The sequence below is a fragment of the Haemorhous mexicanus genome, chromosome 4 (assembly GCF_027477595.1).
Source record: "Haemorhous mexicanus isolate bHaeMex1 chromosome 4, bHaeMex1.pri, whole genome shotgun sequence".
NCBI classification, from domain to species: Eukaryota; Metazoa; Chordata; class Aves; order Passeriformes; family Fringillidae; genus Haemorhous; species Haemorhous mexicanus.
The window spans coordinates 23366179-23385936 of record NC_082344.1 but is presented as its reverse complement, the minus strand read 5'-3'; the positions used below and the strand labels follow the sequence as shown (position 1 = coordinate 23385936).

Here is a 19758-nt window from a genome sequence, read left to right as displayed (position 1 = left end):
CATACACAGTCTGTGCAGTAAACCCCTGAAGCAATAATGCCATCTCTAGCTGTTATGCAGTACCACATGTGCATTTCTGTTCCACATTAGATCTCTAGGAAGTGAGGAGCTAAAGCCTTGGGCAGCTGGGTGCTAAGCATCCCACCTCTGCAAATATAGAAGCCAAATATAGGGGTCAGATTTTAAAATCTGGGCTACAGTGAGGCAGGGGTGATGTTAGGGACTTGGGCCTGTGGCTCCCTAGCCTGCCCTTTAACCTTGCATGCAGATCTGACAGCTCACCAGAGAAAAGGGATGAAGAACAAGACATACAGCAATATTGTCATTGACAACCTGTTCTGCAGTGCACATGTTTGGGGTATACATCATAGTAACTGAGAGCCATTTCACACCTGAGCAAATGGGGTCAATGAAAAGATAAAATAATGAAATCAGGCATTAAAAAAATTGCAAAGACACAAAAGCACTGGAATATAGTTTTCAGTTAAAAAACCAAACAACTCTACCTCCCCCCAAACCTTTAAAAATTCACACTGTTATTATTATTATTATTATTATTATTAATATTATCATTATCATTATCATTATCATTATCATTATTATTACTTCTACTACTACTATTACTAAGGGTGTCTAGCTTTGAGGAACAGTTATTGGGGCTTGCCCATTTAGGGATGCCTTCCAAAGGAAAATATGTTCCAGTACAGCCCAAATGTTAAGGGCTATTCTTGTTTTTTAAAGACAGTCTGAACTCAGCCTCTGGTCTCTACCAAAAATGTAACTAACTTGAGCAAATTGTTTCCATTTAAAATATTTAACTCATTCTTAATGTACGTGAGTGTAATGTCTGAAACTGTGGTTCTCACATGGCCCAGCAATCTTTGATCAGGATAAATTGGAGGAAATATTCACAGCAAAAGAGCCCCTGGTGTGACTCATAATTAAGTTTACGCTACCAATGAAATAAGCTCATTAAGAGACGTTAAGAATGTAAATATAATTTTGAAATCAAATTGTCTGAAAAAATGTAGATTTGGAAATAGAAGATGAAGCGTGGCGGAAGAACTATGACAGGCTGTGTAATGCAAAGGCAGAACAGAAGATAACTGATTTGCATAACAGGACTTTAAACCTGAAAATCCTCTTTACCCTCCCTGGAATAATTTATTCCAGATCATCAGCACAGGCTTCTAACATGCAGATTTTGTTGAGGACTGGAGGAGCCTAGCGTCTCTTTTACGTTTAGCCTGATTTCAATCAGGAAAGCTGTATTTAAAAACAAAACAAAACCCTCACAACATACAACAAGAAAGAGTGGTACAAGTCCCCAGCTGGCAGAAAGCCCAAGTGACAGATTTCATCCTCCTCTCGCACATCTTGGCCAGGAACACGCACTGGTGGCAGCGTGTGGGAGAGTCCTCAGGCCTTTGAAGCAGCCTCCTTGAAGTGGTATTTGCTGCGGTATTTCCAGCTTAAATCAAACTATTCCTGGCCCAGCTCTGCACTCGGTGGGCTTTGGCTGTACCCAAATGTGACATCCCACCCTCAGGGGTGAGGAAGCACCCACACCGAGCAGCAGGGCACGGCAATGGAGGCTGTGAGCCCTCAGGAGTGAGGAAGCACCCACACCGAGCAGCAGGGCACGGCAATGGAGGCTGCGAGCCCTCAGGAGTGAGGAAGCACCCACACCGAGCAGCAGGGCACGGCAATGGAGGCTGTGAGCCCTCAAGGGTGAGGGAGCACCCGCACCGAGCAGCAGGGCACGGCAATGGAGGCTGTGAGCCCTCAGGGGTGAGGAAGCACCCGCACCGAGCAGCAGGGCACGGCAGGAGGAGCAGCATGGAAGCTGTGAGCCCGTCAGCTCGGCAGCCGAGGCAGCCAGAGAGATCCCTCTGGGCCTTGGGGCCGTTCCCAGTTCCAAGTCCTGAGTAGGGAATTGGCGCCTGCCCAGGCGGCTGGAACAAATCGCCCACAGCGGGAATCAGTGACACCCAGACGCTGCCTTTAAGCCTCTCTGTGGCTTTTGGGATCCCCACCTGCTGGTTCCGGGGACGCTCGAGATCTCTTAAACCCGTCTCTGCGCTGTTAAACCCCGTCCTAAGCCGCGATCAGCCGGGCTCAGGCCGGCAGTGCCGGGCACGGCTGGCAGGTGGCGGCCGCAGCCCGCGGAGGTGCCGGCGCTGGGGCCCCCGATGCCTCTGAAAGCCAAGTACCATTTACGCCAGGTTTTTTAGGGTCCCTGCAGTCCCCCCTCCACGGCACATTTCTGTTGTAAAATGTTCCCCAGGTCCGTTGCCGAGAAAAAAGCAAACGTCACAAAAACTGCCGGCAATGCTTGTACGTGATTGCTTCTGCCTGCTTGTAAGCACAGATCCTTGTAAGTGGTCCTAAAGCCTCCCCATAGGAGCACCAGTGCTAGTCGGACCACAAAGGGTATAGAATCAGGCATGGCCCCTTCATATGGTACCTGAAAGTGACTGATTTTTGTCTGTGAGTAAATTAGATTACCCGGCTTTTAATAGAAATGGTATTCAATCAGCCCAGCTGAACATTACTGACTCATGAAAATGTGATTACTGTGTTGCTGATGGAATACAAAAGGACCCAGAGCTGAAGCTGTTGTCAAAGTTCATGCCCAGTTTGGTGGTTATGCCTCATTCATGTTGTATATGGCTTGTTTCTATTTCACAGAGTAGTTAATTAAATACTCACCTTGATTCTACAACAGTTTTAATTTTATATTGTCCTTTACACCTGAGCAAAGGGGATGCACAAAGATGCTACAAGCGTCTTGAGCCAGGAGATGCTGGCTTTTCAATTTGCTTTAAACAACCGGCCAAGTTTGGACGAGGAGAGATAATGTTGATTGACACAGTGTAAACGCTCAGATTATAAGGATAGCAAGCACCCTCACAAGGTGCTTTTCTGCTATTGCATGGGAGACTGGCTTTGGCAATTTCCCTTGAATTCCACCAGGTGACCACAGAGACTTCTCACTGTGATATGGTAAATTCTGTATCTTTAAGTGAACGTCGGTCATCTTTCAAAAATATAAGCTCTCTTTCAAAAAGAAATTATAAGCTTGAACAAAAACCAGTTAATTCTTTAGGTTCAGTGCCCAGCTTCCTTTGCTCTGAAATGTATGAATCTCAGTTGCAATAAAAATTCAGTACTCACTAGGGACTGTCCATAAACAAATCAAATTGGAAAATGTGTTTTACAAGCTGGCTGGAATGGAAGAAACTAAAATGTGCATGTGACATGTAATATAAACTAGCAAGTGATAGTAAAATATGTTATAGGATATGTTTTTATCCCTGAGAAACAGCTGACTTGTTGACACTGACCGGAGCATTAGGTGTCAAAGATTTGTTTAATGTGTTTTTTTCAGGACTCAGTGTCCTGACATTTTGTCCTGTCTATTACAAAGCACAAATTCTGCTCTCATCACTCATTTCCTTTTTTCGTATTACAGTACTGAAGCCTTGGACTGCGAACAGCCTCTTTGTTTCATCTGAATTTTTATTTACTGTTTGTCCTCCCTCATGCTGCAAAAATTAATTCACCATTTCCACTTATCTAGCACTTCACCAATCTTTTTAAGCATTTAAAATGTTATCTTGTTGCAAATCAGATCTCTTTGATACATGATTGTCCACTCCATGTTCAGAGCTCTTTAACACAATCAAACTTTTCCAGATAGAATTTAGACTTTGGAGAAGATATCCATTAATCTCACATCTTTGAGAATTAAAACACATCCAAAAATGCAGACAAACTGCTCTGTAAAGAGGTCTGAATTCCTTTTTACTTCAGGAATATAAATTTATTTTCTATCTTCTAATTGACCCAGAGTAGAAAATTCATTAAGTAGCTCTGGTCTTGTTTACTGTCAGTGCTTTCCAGGTAACCTTAAGTAGTATTGGTGTTCAATGCTTTTTTAGTGCTTTTGTGATCTACAGAAAAGAAGATTGCAGTATGGCAGTGATGGCTTCTCCACTTTGAGAAAGGCAGACAATAAAAAAAAAAAAACAACAAAAAACTTTCTAAATGACAAAATGAAAATACAAAAAAATAAGATCCATTAAAGTTTCCGGGGTGAATTTGTCCTTGTTTATAGTGTTGTTTAGGGCAGCGTCTCTTTTCTTGGTTCTTGTCCCTTCATAAAATGATTAAAAGCCTTGCCAGTTTCTTTGTATCTGATTTGCCACTTATTCACACAGATACATATCTTTATGCTGTCACAGTCCTGATCTTATGGGGCTCTTGAACAGAAAGGATCTGAGCCAAAGTCCAGGAAAATTCAAGGTGATTTTTTTTCCACAGGCTTTTCCTCATGACCAATGGTGTTGCTTACCAAGAATGTGATACAGAATAGATGCTCTGTATCAGATTTGGCAGAAAATCTGACATTTGCAACACTTGCATTCTCTATCTGGCAACACAGATAATGCCTTTGGAAGACACATGGGGACACGCCTTGCTGCAGTCCTCTTGCCAAGTCTATTCTAGAATTAGTATCAGTTCTCTAAAATGTTAATTATATTCAGATTTTTAAGAATGCCTATTTTCTCTATACACCTGAACAGATGTTTCTGTTGCACCTAAATGAAATGCCACAAAGAGTTGACTATTTGCAGTGGGTAGTAGATAAATCCTAACAACGTGTCCAGTTTGGTACAGTAATCCTAATCTATTCACAGGGGTGAAGGGACATTCCAGGGATGGAAAACCACCTCTTTCTAATCCTTGCTGTTCCCATGGCAGATGAAATAAAGAACAAGAGCAAGATAAGCATGAGCATTAATGCAATAGTTAGTGTAATGAGACAAACAGAAACACTCCTTACCATTCTGAAAAAAAATCAGAAATCATCTGTATAGTGGTGCCTTGTCTGATCACAGAAAATCTAAACAGCAAGACTCTGAGGAGGCTAAGTACTTTGTGAGTGTGTCAAAACCAACTTTGGCTAAGAAGTGATTTTTTTTCCCCCAGGGCTATGTTTCCTGTCCTGCTGCAAACAGTCTGTCCTTGGGACTGCTATGGGAGTAACACTGAGCTTAGCATGTGTAGGAAAAATGGATTGTGGGCTTACAGCCAAGCATCAGAAATAAATTCAATGTGCTGCTGGATGAGAGTGACTTATTGCAAAGATCTTCTGCATAGCTGTAGTACAACATTCTGGGGACAAAGATTGTCAAACACACCCTGACACAGCCACCAAGGCAAACTCAGGCCTGTGTAAGAGCTTCTTCCTTCCTTTCAGGTCATAGTGAATATACCCAGCGAGGCAGAAACCTAAGCCATCTGTGACTGTATTTTTTGTAAATGCACAGTGATGCAAAATCTTAGGAAATCGATTCAAGAATTGTTCTCTCTGCTCCATTAAAAGGTGACATGATGAAAAGAGACTGTGAACCTTGCATTAACTAGGCAGTTAAATCAGGTTTCTACATGCCTCATGTTTCTGAACTGTCTGCTGATCTTAACCATTCATTTTAATTTGCCAGTACACTAGATTTCTACCAAGCTGATACAGGCAAAAGCAATTTCCAGAGAGAAATGCACACGTCTGGTCATGAGAATGAAATATTTCAGCACTCCTATCACATGTGACAGCTAAGCAAATCTGTCCCTGGTGCTGACTCTATTAAACCCTTCTGTGCTTAGTAATAAAATATTGTCACCTCAGCACTACCCCAGATAATGGTAAAGGAAGTCTGTAAAGACCCTCAATGGCTTCAAGAGAACTGGGAAAAGTGTAACATATGCACAACAAGAGAAAAGAATAACGTAGAGCCACTCAGCAATGTGAGGATACTCTGCCTAAATTACAACCTGAATGAAGGTCTCATGTATTCAGGAGCTGCCTTGGATAGCAATTAATAAAATCAGGTTCAGAATGAAAAGATGAGTGTGCTGGTCTCAGGAGTCCACCAGACACTTACTCCATTACAGCACTATTGTTTAAGCTTCTTTACACAGTGAAATACTGCAATTGTCTCTCTCCAAAGGCTGAAAAACATGTATCTCAAATAAACTCAATTGAAAAGAATGCATCATAAATTTTCTTCTTTCACACCAAATTGATACTCAGATTTATATCACTTAATTTCAGAGAAATTCTCTCACTCTACATTTCATTATTTCTTTATTCATCGATATGTATGCATAAAACTTTGAAGATAGGTAGATTAAAAAAAAAAAAAAAGAAAAAACTGCATATTTGTAAAGACATTAAGTTTCACATTTCAGAAGGTAAGTCAAATTCATTACTAGGAGTGAAGAAATGAATTTTTCTTCAGCTCAGGCCATTCCAGATATGCTCCCTATGAAGTTTTCTTATCCTCTTGAAAGCTTGGGTGCAGACCCTGCCTGAAGGGGGGATACCTCACACAGAAAACACTCTGAAATGGTTTGAGAGCAGACAGCAACAAATTGTGTTCTCCTGTTCCTATTCTAAGGTTAATGATAAGTTGTTCCTATGTGAATGAACAAGATTTAATTGCATTTCTGTGCTAGTAAAGAATAAGGAAGAGATTCATTTTCTTAGAGAAAAGGATATGCAAAAATATTTAGCCCTTGTAATACCATATTAGGATGTGCTAGACAGAGGTTCAAAGCCTAACCTACTTCTAGAGTCCTTGTGATAAGATATGGGTGCATAATACTGACCTCACATAACCAAGGGTAGCAACAGCAAGGGAATTATCTTTGTAATTAAGCCATTAAGGCATACGACCTCCTTCAGAAAGGGGTATTTAGGTAATTATGATTCTACAATGGACACATATTGTACCTTGTGGAAAATCTGACAGCCTTGCAGATTCTCTAACAAAGTGTATGTATTGGTATTTTCTAAATTTTAAATGTTTAAAAATAAATGCTCATTCTTGTCTTCCTTCTTGTTTTCCTTCCTTGTCCCTCACAGATTTCTCTCCATTGTTCCATTTAGAAATATGGAGCCTCCTAACATCAGCATCTCTGCACATATGTTAGCACAATGGGTTGCCATAAAGGATTACAGCGTCATGCAGCTCCTACAAGGTCACTGAAAAATTCAGGTTGGAGTACAGACTATAACCAAGGAGGTGCTTTAATTCAAAGTAAGTTCAAAAAGCAAATTTTTCTTCCAAATTTCCTCAGAGACAGTACACTTTAGAGCTGTGGAATTTGCTATTAAGTCATGCTCAGCTCAGGATTCAAATGAGTAAAACCTTGAAGAAAGCTGTGTCTTTATTGGAATTCTTACAGTATCTTTTTCACTTAATTTGTGATTTTTTTTTTTAAGGGAAATATATGGTACTAATTATTTAGGGTGTAGTCAATGGCACCTGCACTTAATAAATAAAAAAAAATTGTCTTCTCATGCATATTTTCTCAGCAGTAGCTTTTCACGTGTTTCATAGCAGTGATTGGTAACAGTCAACACCCTAGACTAGGCATTTTCTCATGTCTTTGCTGAAAAAGAAAAATGAGTCACAAGCACGTTTATTATTCATCCAGGTCTAATCCATAAGGAAAGGAAGTGGAACAGTAAAGTGACTTAAGTCACAGTCCAGGTCATGGCAAAAGTGGAAGAGAAGTTCAAAACACCACATCTTATTATAAAAAAACTCATATACCGTGGGAAGACAAGCCTTGTAGCACAGGAATCTTATTCTGAAAAGGACTGAGCTGTTGAGGAAGATAAAACAGGAAAGCCTTACAAATATGATTGCCTGGCAAAAGATTTTGAGAATATAGAAACTATAAGCGAGATTGAAATGAAAGCAAGCTTTGACATCCCTTAGTTACTGAACAACAGGAAAACAATGGTGTGGCTGGCTGAAGGTAATCCCCTTTTGATGAAACAATACCCTCTGCAAGCAGGCAGGTCCAAGGGTCAGAGCAGACCCTGCCAGCTTGGCAGAAGGGGTCCGAAGAGTAGTTTTTAGGGTTTAAAATGTAGCACAATATGGTGATGTAGTGATTCTTATAGGCTGTATGTAAATGCTATAGGATTTGTATGTTGTACTAGATTGGTTAGTGAGAATCAGAATATTCAACGCAGAAGATGATTTATTGTATTGTAACGGGAACTTCGCTCACTTGTTCTCTTGTTCTCTTCTTTTACTCTTGCACTCTTACTCTTACTCTTACTTAATTTTCTATGCTCTTAGCTCTTGCCTTTTTACGTTATTACCCTCTCATTCTCTCTCTTCTCTCGGGCGTGCTCCGAGCTGCAGCTGGCAGCTCCCAGCAGGGCCCTGTACCCACGCCCTTTGCAATAAACCGCAAGTTCCACGACTTGGCTTCAGAGATCTCTCTTATCTCCGTCCGTCCCGACCGTGCTACCCCCAGTCTCGTCTACACTGAGCCACACCTAAAACTGTAGATATTTGCTAGAGAGGGAGAGGCTATGTAGCTCAGCAGTTTGAGCAAGAAAGTGGAGATTCAGCATTCAATTTTATGCTGGAGTTTCATGCTGCTACACATTCCTGTAAATGTGATAAGCAATCTTGGCTTTATTGCTAACTGGATCAGTGAACTCCAATATGCATGCTGCACAGCGGGTTGCTCCTTGACCACTCATGAAATTAGGTGCTGGCAAATACAAGATTTGCTTCTTTTGCCTCTCTGCAGCTGCAATCATGTGTCATTATAATAAATAAAATACGTGACCATCTTCACCAGAGACTAATTTTTTGCTACTTGTATTTATATCTCAAGTAAAAGGCAGAAATCTGCTGATCACAGAGTTTTGCTGAAGATTGATTTAACTGGAATACTGTTCTTGAAGAAAGCTGTGAAAGCTAAAGACCAAGGTTAGCATGTATTAGGATTTATTTCAGTGGAGATGTAGCTATCAGCACTCATGTGGAAAGAGACTCCAATTAACTCAGGTGAACTCAGACATTCTGCCAAACACTGGGGTAAGGAGGTAACAGATGACTTTTAGAACTTAAGGAGTATGCTAGGAAAGCTGTCTGGGAAACACAGCTCCTTTACTGGGCTCCGTCTTCCAAGCAAAGGTCTCCTTTCCTTTGGGTCCTTATGCATTGTTTCACTTACACACCATCTAAAACAAGCTCAGGTGAATGGGAATCTTTTCTTTCACTTGAAGGAACATTAACTCCCAGCCACACGCAGCAAGAAAATTGTAGGAGTAATGATTTATTCTCCTTTCCATGAATCCAACGGATGCTACCATATGGGAAAGTAGTATCAAAAGAAGAATCTATATTCTGAAAGCTCACTCTCCATGAATACTATGGAAAACAACCAATCCTTTGCAACTTTCATTTTCTACCAGTATCTGATTATATTATCAGCAATTAAGGGAAACTTGCAATATCTACAAAGTCAGTGTTAATATCCCCTTTGAGAACTGAAGACATTGGGGAACAAAGAAAAGAATTGAATGCTCCAGAACTATAAAACTAGACAGTAGGGTTTGATGTACTTTATTATGCACAGCTATTGTGTATTAAGTTATAGAGCTCTGAATGCACATTCATCTACAACATCACTTTTCGTAAGTTTTTTATCACAGAATAGGATGTTTCAAATTGTCAGACATTGATGCATTTTGTACATTTAATCGTTTGTATTTTCAATTTAGCAGAGAAGTTTACAAACACAATATTTTTTAATAGATTCAAAATGAAATAGTGCATTTGCAATTTCTTTTATCCACAAGAAAAGAAAGAAGAAAAAAAAATCAACAGCAGTTTACTGTGCATAAAACAGGCAGCCACCTATTGTAGTCCTTTCCTACCATATATGATAATGACTTCCCTGTTGATTTTGAGATCTACCCTAAGGTATAAAACATTGCAGCATTTACTGTTAGAAATGTTGCAATGGTTTTGCCTGAGTAAATGCTGCCAGTTTGGTCCCTTGCTTGTTTTAGATGCTCTTTTTTAAGGTCAAAAAATAATTTTACTGAAATTGCTAGGACTTTTGCCAATTATGCCACTGGAAACAGGAAAATAAGCAGTACATATGAGACAAGAAAAAAAAAAATGTAGCTTACTTTCCCCTGGTAGTTTCAAAGCCGGATGCTTTGGAGTTGGCATCCTGCTGGCTCCTGGTGATACCAGTGATGTGAGAGGACTGCTTGACAGATCTGTTCCCTGCAGCTCTATCCAGGCTTGCAGTGACCCCTTGAAGCAGAGGGATCTCTCCAGCAGTGCTTTGTAGGGTCCCTTTGCTGCGGGATGAGCTCCCCATCTTGTCTCTGCCAGAGTCACCATCACTGTGTCCATTTGATTGACTTGCAGTGGTAGACATTGTAGGACTGGAAGTTTTCTTCACTGCCGTCATTCCCAGTGTCTCGCCTGCAGATGCAAAAGGAGGTCCCTGTGAGGCTCTTGCTTTGGCAGCTTGAATTTCAGACTGGGGTGACCCCCTAATTGTTGTCAGAGATGGAGTCGAGTCTGAGTGACTTGTCTGGGTTTCATCGCCTTGTCCTGTGGTCCAGAGCTTTCCTAGAGTGCTGAATCCAGTGCTGCCCCTCTGTAAGGGCAACAGGAGCAGCAAAAAAATGATCTCTCTCATTCTGATGGTTTGTAAATTCTACAAGTTATCTCACATTTATTTCCTAAACAAGAAATCCTGTAGCTTCTCTCTCCTCCTGGGCTGCTGTTCAGATAGTGAGACTAGCCAGAGGATGCCCTGACAGGCTTTATTTCTGTAGAAAGGAAACAGGTTTTGGTGTTTCAAAACTGACTGAGGAAGCCTGGCTTCCTGTTTCTGTGGATCCCTCTGCAACCTGTGACCTCTTGGAGAGCAGGACCCTGGCAGCCAATGTGGGAGGAAAAAAAGAAGTCTGCAGAAGGCACAGGATAAAGATTAATGGTGTGATAGAAATGTGGAAAAATATGTACTGTGAAGTAATCCTGAGGGATAAAACCTGAAATTGTAAGCTATTTTTCCTTTCACATGTTCATGCACGGACAAGTGACTTATCACACGTGCCCTTTGGATGGTTCAAACTTATGACCTTGTTATTGGAAAAAGACTTGACAAAACTGGTGCGCTACAAAAAGCTGAACATTTGCTGTGTCTTCTCTTTTTTCTCTGAACATTTAAGCACACTGCTGCTAAAACTGCAGATATAAGGAAGAGTATTGTACCCACCACTGATGTCCATGCCTGGAGATATTCAAAACCTGACTCCAAACTCAAAGACAAGACCCTGAGCAATATAATCTCAGCCCTACTTAGAACTGGGTTTTGGACCAGATGACCTTTGGATGTCCTTTCCAGTCTATATCACTCTATGAAATTATGCTTAGTAGCTGCAAGGTTGAACACTGCAGCCAGGAAAGAGGAGATGAAAGCTTTCCTCCTCTTCTGCCATTCTCCAGCTCTCTGAGAGTAAGAGAGAGAGTTCAGCTTAGTTTCTTGCTGAAGGAAAAGACAGAGAAAAGGTAATTGCTGTAGAAATTGCATAGAGAAATACAACATGAAATTTTAAAGTGAGTACAAAGCAGCAACAGAATAGACCTGTCAGGAACCATATAGATCTGAGAGGCCATTGCACATCAGTTCAAAAAGCCTCTGGCCACTGACACAAGTGCTGCACTAAGGTCTATGGACAAGACATCCCTGAAAGCAAGCTCACACACCTGCAAACAGAACAGCATCTTTTGAGTGTCCCTCATGTCATTTGAGGATCACTTTTTCTCAAAATCAGATGCAAAATCCCTGTTCCGTGGAAATCTGGTGACTAACAGGGACACAGTGGAAAAGCTGGTTAATTCCTTGCATATTTTTTCAGAAAATACTTTTGAAAAAACCCCAAACCCAAACCAATAAACCCAAGAGCAAAACACCAAACCACCAAACCAAGCTGGTGATAAACCACCAGCTTTTGGTGCAGTCAAATAAATCTCTGTGATGGTTTTTCCTGTTTAGAAGATTTGGATAACAGTGTCTTGCTTTCAGTTTCCAGGTGAAAAAGCTTAGGTGTGCTAAAGGGTTGGGATTTCCCTCTCTTACGGTACATTTTTCTGGTTTATTGTCTTGGAAAGCACGGGCTTCTCCTGTGTAAGTAAACCAGATGCAATTTTATGATACAACATACTAGAAAAGATATGAAGTTGTGCCTTCTTTTGGAGACTATTTCCACTCTCTTTTTTCTTTCTCATAGTGAAATCTGTACATGACCTTTGAATGTAGGACACAGGAGACAATCCAATGAGCAATTTAATTTAAAGACTGACACAAGCAATTTCATGTGAGTGCTTAGCTTTTTGAGCATTATATTTGAGATTTTGAAGTAGTACAATTACCAGAATTAACATTTAGCATTCCATATTTTTAGAAATTCCTAGACAAAATGAATGGTAAATAAGTGTTGACTATATTTGCAACTTAAACGCAAGCTGATTTTAATTAAAAAAATACAGCAGCTACATACTGTATTTATTTATGCAATTAGAGTGCCTAATAGCAAAAAAGCTTGGATTCTGCTTTGTGTCACTCCATTGCAAGTGTTAATTCTGCCTCTAAATTCAGAGAAATGACTGCAGATTTTCACTGGTGCAGAAAAAAGTAATGCAGAAGAGTCTGGCTTTCGGTGGTTGGTAGATTTCACTACAGCAGCATTTATTTCCCTGTCTGAATACTCCAAAATGAAAATCTATTGGTTATATTACTTCATTAGCATATGCCTGGGCTTTAGATGAAAATATAAAATTGTTTGAAGGCTGTTTTTATTTAGCAAAACAATCTTGGCACTGTAAGAAACTCATGATATCCCTTTTCAGACTGTTGTATGCTGGATCTGAATCCCAAGCTCATTATAAGTCTTATTTCAGCTTTAGTTCACATCCAAGTGCTGCTTGTCTTGTTGTAAACTGAACCCAGGAAAAGATCGGCACTTGAATGCATTTGGTGAAACTCAGGACTAGATTCAAAATTATCCTGAAAACTCCCTCTCAACATGCTGCCCACTCCCGTAAGCGTAAATCCATAGGTGCCACATTTTTTATATTAGTTGTGTGTTCATGTTACTGAAATCCCTGCATGTTGGGCTGGCCTCATAGGCTTTTCTTGGAAATTTTAAAAATTGAGCCTGGACCAGAAGCTGGGTCTCAATATTCCAATCCATATTAATTGTCCATATCAGAGTCTACACTCATATGTGCTGCTGAACACATATTCTTTCACTCCATGAGTTTTAACTCTACAGGTATTGGCACATTCAGCAAGAGTTGTTGAGAGCCTCTCATCTCCTGTGAGGGCAAAAGATGGTAAAGGAAGCAGTTTTCTGGGAGGTGGAAATGGATTGTAAAGATGCAAATGCACTTCTGGGGTTGTCACATTTAAGTCACCAGGCTACATTATATAAAAGAGCAGTACCCTTCTGCTAACAGAAGAGTTATCCCTGTTCTGTACTGCAGAAGAACACAATTTATTTTCAGGGTCACAGCAATGGTTCTTCAGACAAGGTGAGTTACTTATGGTTGAATGAGCTGACAAAGAGTGTGATTTTAGAAACACTTTTATATTTTACATTTGCTACTAGCACACACTCAACACTGTGACTTCAGACAAGTCCCTGAACATCTCATTGTATAACCTGAGCCATCTTCAGGAACTTTCACCTCTCCCCAAGCACTGTGAGGAGAGCATCAGGTTTGCTCTCCCCTGAGTTACCAGACTGCATGGCCACCTTGGCAGAGTTACTGTTGATCCTCCAGATTATTTAACAACTTCAAAAAGATCACCATGGCTACACAACCACAGTCTGTCATCCTCATTCTTCAGGCTTCACCAGTAGAAAACCTATTCCCAGTCTTAGGCAGAGTAGTCTGAATCCACAGGGATTAGTTACCCTGGAATGATTCAGGCCAAGGACTACACAGCCACATCATCTGTCTCCTCTACCTCTGCTGGCAGCTACAACACCTGTAAAACACTGCTCATTCAGTGGGCACTCTGCTCAGCACAGGGGGTCACAAGTGATATGGTAAAAAATGAGTGTCTATGCCAGTGCTATGGTTTAACCCCAGCCAGCAATCAAGCCCCACACAGATTACTCAATTCTTCACCAGTAGGATCAGGAAGAAAATCAAAAAAGCAAGAGGTTGAAAACTCATGTGTTGAGATACAGACAGTTCACTAGGAAAAGCAAAAGCCACACAAGCAAGCAAAGTAGAACAAGGAATTGATTCAGTGCTTCCCATGGGCAGGCAGGTGTTCAGCCATCTCCAGAGAGCAGGGCCCTGTCACATGTAATGATTACTTGGGAAGACAAACACCATCACTCCAAACATCCCCTCTCCTTCCTCCTTCTTCCCCACCCTTACTACACTGAGCATAATGCCACATGGTGTGGAATAGCCTTTTGGTCATTTTGGGGTCAACTGTCCCAGCTGTGGCTCCTCTCAACCTCCCACACACCCCAAAATTCCCTGCCAATGTGGCAGCACAAAAAGCAGAAAAGGCCTTAGCTCTGTGCAAGCCCTGCTCAGCAATAACACAAACATCTCAATATGATCAGCTCTGTGTTCAGCACAAATCCAAAACACAGCCACACACCAGCCACTGGGCAGAATTTTATGTCTACCCCAGCCAAAAACAGTGAGAAAGATGTTATTGAATAGCTCTTTATTCCACTAGTGCGCTTACTGCTGGGAGAATTTTGCTTTCCCTTGCTCCAGATCAAACACACTTGTATTTGACATAAATTCTCACATTTCCTGCAGTGCCTCTTGGTACCAGCTGAATGGTCCAGTGAAAAAGCCACTTTACTTTCCTCTCTCATATACAGATGCACAGGGCAGCACTTAAGACAGGAAAATAGGTACCTCAGGATAAGGAAGAAGAAATCACTTCTGCAGTCAGTCTGCAATGATTCAGAAAATTCTTATCAGGTTATGAAGAGTTTTGAAGAGCTCTAAATACCTCTATATCAAAAGAAAAGCTATTTTTTCTTGTCATAATGTTTCTTCTGTAAGGTCCAGAAGTATACTGAAGGCTCCTGAGCAATACCCATAGTTATTGTTTGGCTTGGTTTTAGTTTTAGTTTATTTTATTTAAGAGCTCATATCCAATGTCTACGGCTGATTAGCATTAATTAAAAGTATGCATTACAAAATATGTAATCAGACTTAAGGTGGCCACATTTTACAAATTACAACCATTTTATACTTAGAAAAAAGTATTTCTATATGTCTATGCAGGCAACTGAAATTTTACATCTAAAATAAGATTCAACGAATCAGTAAGATTCTTTAGGTTTGTTCTGATTACATAATACAGACCACTGTGTCCCTCTCAAAAAATAAATTCTTTGCATCCTAGTTTCCTTAGAACAGTAGTAACAGGAGAAATCATTACTTTATGTACTAAGGACATAGCAGCATAAGGATTTTCCAGTAAAAGGTCAGGATGTGAAGTTTGCATGGTTACAGCATGAGTGTTTCTAAAAGCTCAGCTGTGATCCGGATCCAGCTAAGGCACAGAGTCCTATTCCATCCCCAGCATCACTCCTCATCAAACTAAGCACACAAAATACCCTACTGTATCTGATTATACCTTTGCTGAAGTATCATGTACTAGCTGTGTTTTTAAAGTGTATTCCAATATATTCTTTTCCTTTGCCAGTGGGAACGTTTTTAGCCTTCAGAGACATTTATGTATTCTTTTACTTGGGAGCAGCAGCAGCTGATGAAGGAGATTGCTGTCTGCTTTGCTCTAACTTCAGCCTATCCCTATGGCAAAGCTGACATCAGATAAATGGCACTGGGCAATCATGTGGTTGCTTTAAAAAAACCCTCTGTGAGCTGTTCCTAGCACTTCCCTTCTGACCTTGATAGGCAAATAAACCAAAGAACACTAGGTTTTTCCTAGAACAAAAGAAATAACTTATTGTTTCAGAGATCTGACTTTGGCCTTTTTTTTCACAGCATTGCCACCCAAGTGTGATGAAGCCACTGGTCATTAATGACCATTGCAGCCTCTTTTACCAGCCTCAAGGTGATGTTGCTAAAAAAACAGTTTAGCTGAGGTAATGCTCACACTATTCTGGAGACCAAACCATTCCCATGAGCCAGGTAGTCAGCAAGAGACCTAGGAAAACAACAGTTACCTACAGAGGCTTTAAATCTGACACTAAGAAAAGCTTGGTTTTATCTTCAAGAAAATGTGGCAAGCTGGGGACTAAGTAATGATGTCTGAAGGACAGAAACTTCCTGGATGCACTTTTCATCTGTCTGATAGTGTGGATTTCCCACCCATGTCTGCTACTGACAAAGTGTCATTAGCAACACCCTGGGAAAAGCAAATCTGTGTGACTGACAAGCTCCCATGCCAGCTCATTCCCCAGTGTATCCATCCGTAACATTCTGTGGAAACTAGAAGGAAGCCAGGACTGTGACAAAAGACCAGAGGAGCAAAAGTTTCCTCTGCTGGAAGCACACCTCCATGTCTGTGCTGGGCTGCTCTCCTGCAGCTGAAGGCAACTCCACGTGGTGATCAACCCTCCTGAATAGCAGTGCTGTAAGTGACTGGAAAAGCAGCATTTCCCTGAACTCTGGGAGCAGGCAAACCCCTTGGCATTCCTTAAGGGCAGGTGCTGGGAATTCTTCTGGAGTGTGTGCCATACTTGTTTTGTCGAGTCTAGGGCTAAGAGATTGCATTGAGCATGTTTATGTCTCTCCTTCAGCAAAAGCAGTAGCTTCATTTCATTCCCATCAGTAGGGATGAGAAGGGAAACTGGGATGCTTCCACCGCACCTTTGGTAGCAAAAAGAATGGAATAAAGAAGGGAAAGAGAGGTGACTGAAGAGGAACAGGGCATCAAAAGGAAGAATACTGGTAAGAGGCAAAAACCAGAGAGGTGGTGACTATAGAACTAGTGACAGCTCTGGAAAAGGAACCCTGAGCTAAAATTTGTGTTTGTTACATCAATCAAGCTTTCTTAGACCCTGGAAGTGCTTTTAATGTCAATTAAGCTTTCGTAGACCCTGGAAGTGCTTTCAAGTTTTTCCTGGTATGTGCAAAGCAAAAAGCTTCCAAAAGTAAAATACCAGAATTAGGCCTGAACTGCTTTGGACAAGGTGGTGTCCAAAGAAGTCCCTTTCCTTCCTTATATTGTGTGCCTCTGCTAGGATGTAAATAAACAGGCAAAAGTGTGAATAAAATATGCATCAAGGGTGCTCCTGGCCTCACAAAAAAATGAGGTTATTGTCCAGAGTGAGGTGAGAGCCCTTTTCACTCTTTTCACCTAATTCCTTATATTTTCTGAATATAATAAAGGAAAGCTAGGACATTTCAAAAGTAGCAGCCAGAAATGACCCATAATCACCCAGCTAATAAAACTGGAGGGTCTGTCAAGCTGCATGAGGAGCAGCCTACTTTTAGCCAGCTTGCTATAACTGCATTCTGAAGAAATCAGACTGAAGTGATAGCTGATATTCCTCCCATCACTTTGTTTCTTAAAACTGCTGTTTCCATGGCAAATATACAGACTTGGCTTTCTACAATCACACTCTTTAACCACTTTTCTTGTAGGTATGCATTTCATGGGAAAATATGTCCTCTCCCTGCAAGCAGCTCAGTCTGGAGTGAGAGTCATAGATCCTTAAAAGGACAGTGAGAACCCATTTGCTTCTTTCTAAGGAGGATGAACATTGTGTAAGTTATGCTAAGAACAAGGCTTTATGGATCCAATCAAGATAAAAAGCTGCATGTGATTTCCTAGGACTACAGGAGTTCTGCTCATGATAGTTTTTTTGCATTTTGCTCTTCTGAGACATCTCTGGGTCAATTTCATTTTTGTCATTATATACACAGAATTCCTTTTCCCATTTTTCCAGCAGTGAGGCCCCAGCATTGCAACTCGTAGCACACAGATAGCCATTAAGTTCTTCCACTACTCATGAGCTGTGGTCTGCTGCCAAACTCTGCCTGGGACATTTGGAAAAGCTTAGTGGGATAGAAACCTAAAAGGGAAGGTGGTAATACAGCTGTAGACATTTCAGTATACATAAATTTAAGCTTATGCATAATTCTGTCTCCTAGATTTTGCTGCTGTGCTTGAAATTTGTCCAGGTTTGGTTGGATACATGACTAGAGCTTGTTGCTGTTCATAGGATGAGAGTATGAAATGCACAGGAATAAAAATGTCAGTCTCTAGTTTTTGTAGTGACCATGGTGTTCTAGTTCAGTATGGCAAGAAGTTTGATTTTTTGGGTGTTTCTCACCTGTCATCTCTGTGGTTTGAAGTGTACTGTGTCAGGATATGGTAGTGTCTTATTTCCCTCAGATATGACTGTGGAGTAAGTTAAGTCACAGAACGGAACGAGTTCGTGTCAAGTATCTCTCCAAAGACTGGAGCACTCTGGGGGCAGACAGTTTTGTCTCAGATTTGCAAGTGGGTTTACGTATGAATAAGTTTGGTAGAAGAGCTAAGGATGTGGAATATCTATACAAGAGAATAACCTGATTTGCAATGACTGGCTGGACCCAATTTCCAACACTGATTTAACCTGCTCAGTTTCTCTAACAGAATTGCTTTATCATGTGTTTCTCCCTTTTATCCTACTTAAAGAGATACTTGGGGATTTATGGTCCTTAATGGTACCTCATTTGAAGGTAGGGCAAATTATCTCCAGATTGACCAGTGTTGACGTGTTTTAATTTTCCGGTCAGAAAATGGTGTATAAGCATGGGAGAAGCCAAGGATTTGTCAGAAAAGAGATTCCAAACCAGCTCAAATTTACTCTTCAATGTAGCCTTTAACACAAGTATTTCAAAATTAATTATGAGACTTAATACCTCACATTCAGCTACTGTGTAGATTGCTAGTATATAAAGCTATATTTTGTTTTCCTGCAAACCTTGATAATAGGCAAAACAAATCTACATTAAAGGCTTCTCAAAATCCTCTGATTGTGCAACAGAAGAATGTTGCTCCAAGCTCTAGGAATGAGCCCTCTGCTATTTACAAAGAAGCTTTTTCCATCATACAGAAAATAAATTTGAAAGAGTTTTCTCTGGCTCACATGATTAATTCTATTCCTAGAAAATTAGTTAGCAGCCTTGACATGCCCTGGGAGAAAAACAAAGGGAAGGCAACATAGACTTCTGTGTGTAATCTTCTATTTGAGCAAGTGTAGATTATTTGTAGTGACTAATTTTTCCCTTAGAACAAAAAAGTGAAGGAGGGTTGAGTAATGTGTGATGCAATGGTTGCCGCAGCTGGGAGTTTAGAGTTGGACTGGAGCCTGAAGTGGCTTCATTTAGAAAATAAAGAGCTTTGAGAGCAAGTAATAAATCTAAATATACTCATGTGTGCTCATGTCTAGCAGCCATGACACAGTAAGTGCCAAATGAGAGCTTGGGTTGCAAAGGTGTTTGAAGGATTTCTTACCTGTACCAGCAAGAGGAAAACTGAAGGTTAAGACAGCATCAAAGGAGGTCAGAGCAGCAGTAATGGTCACCAGCAAATGGTTCCAATTGCAAGAGTTGGAAAACCTTGTACCAAGTATATAAGCATGATTTCTTCCTTCTCAACCTGCCATCTTTGGCAGGGGCTGTGAAGCACAGGGAAAGGACCATATCAGCAAACCCATGACTTAGCACTGGCCTATTGTTAGAAAGAAGATACAAATAGGCTTCCTTTTTTTTAAGGAAAGCAGCCTATATATGTTACATACTAATTCTTTGCTCTCTTCCTACTAGAATTGCCTAGAACCAGTTCTAGTGGGAAGAGAGCAAAGAATTAGTATATAACACATGCTAAGCTCACAAATGAAGG

At 40.8% G+C, this 19758-nt stretch overlaps 1 protein-coding gene across 1 annotated transcript in view; it reads right to left on the bottom strand.

Annotated features, from left to right (window-relative positions):
• MMRN1 (multimerin 1) overlaps window positions 1-10655 on the bottom strand; it is a 41636-nt gene extending 30981 nt beyond the window's left edge. The window contains exon 1 of the mRNA XM_059844107.1: window positions 10019-10655. Within this exon, the coding sequence (XP_059700090.1) occupies window positions 10019-10542 (524 nt within the window). The 5' untranslated portion in view covers window positions 10543-10655. The remainder of the gene's footprint in view (window positions 1-10018) is intronic.
• Window positions 10656-19758: the final 9103 nt, after the last annotated feature.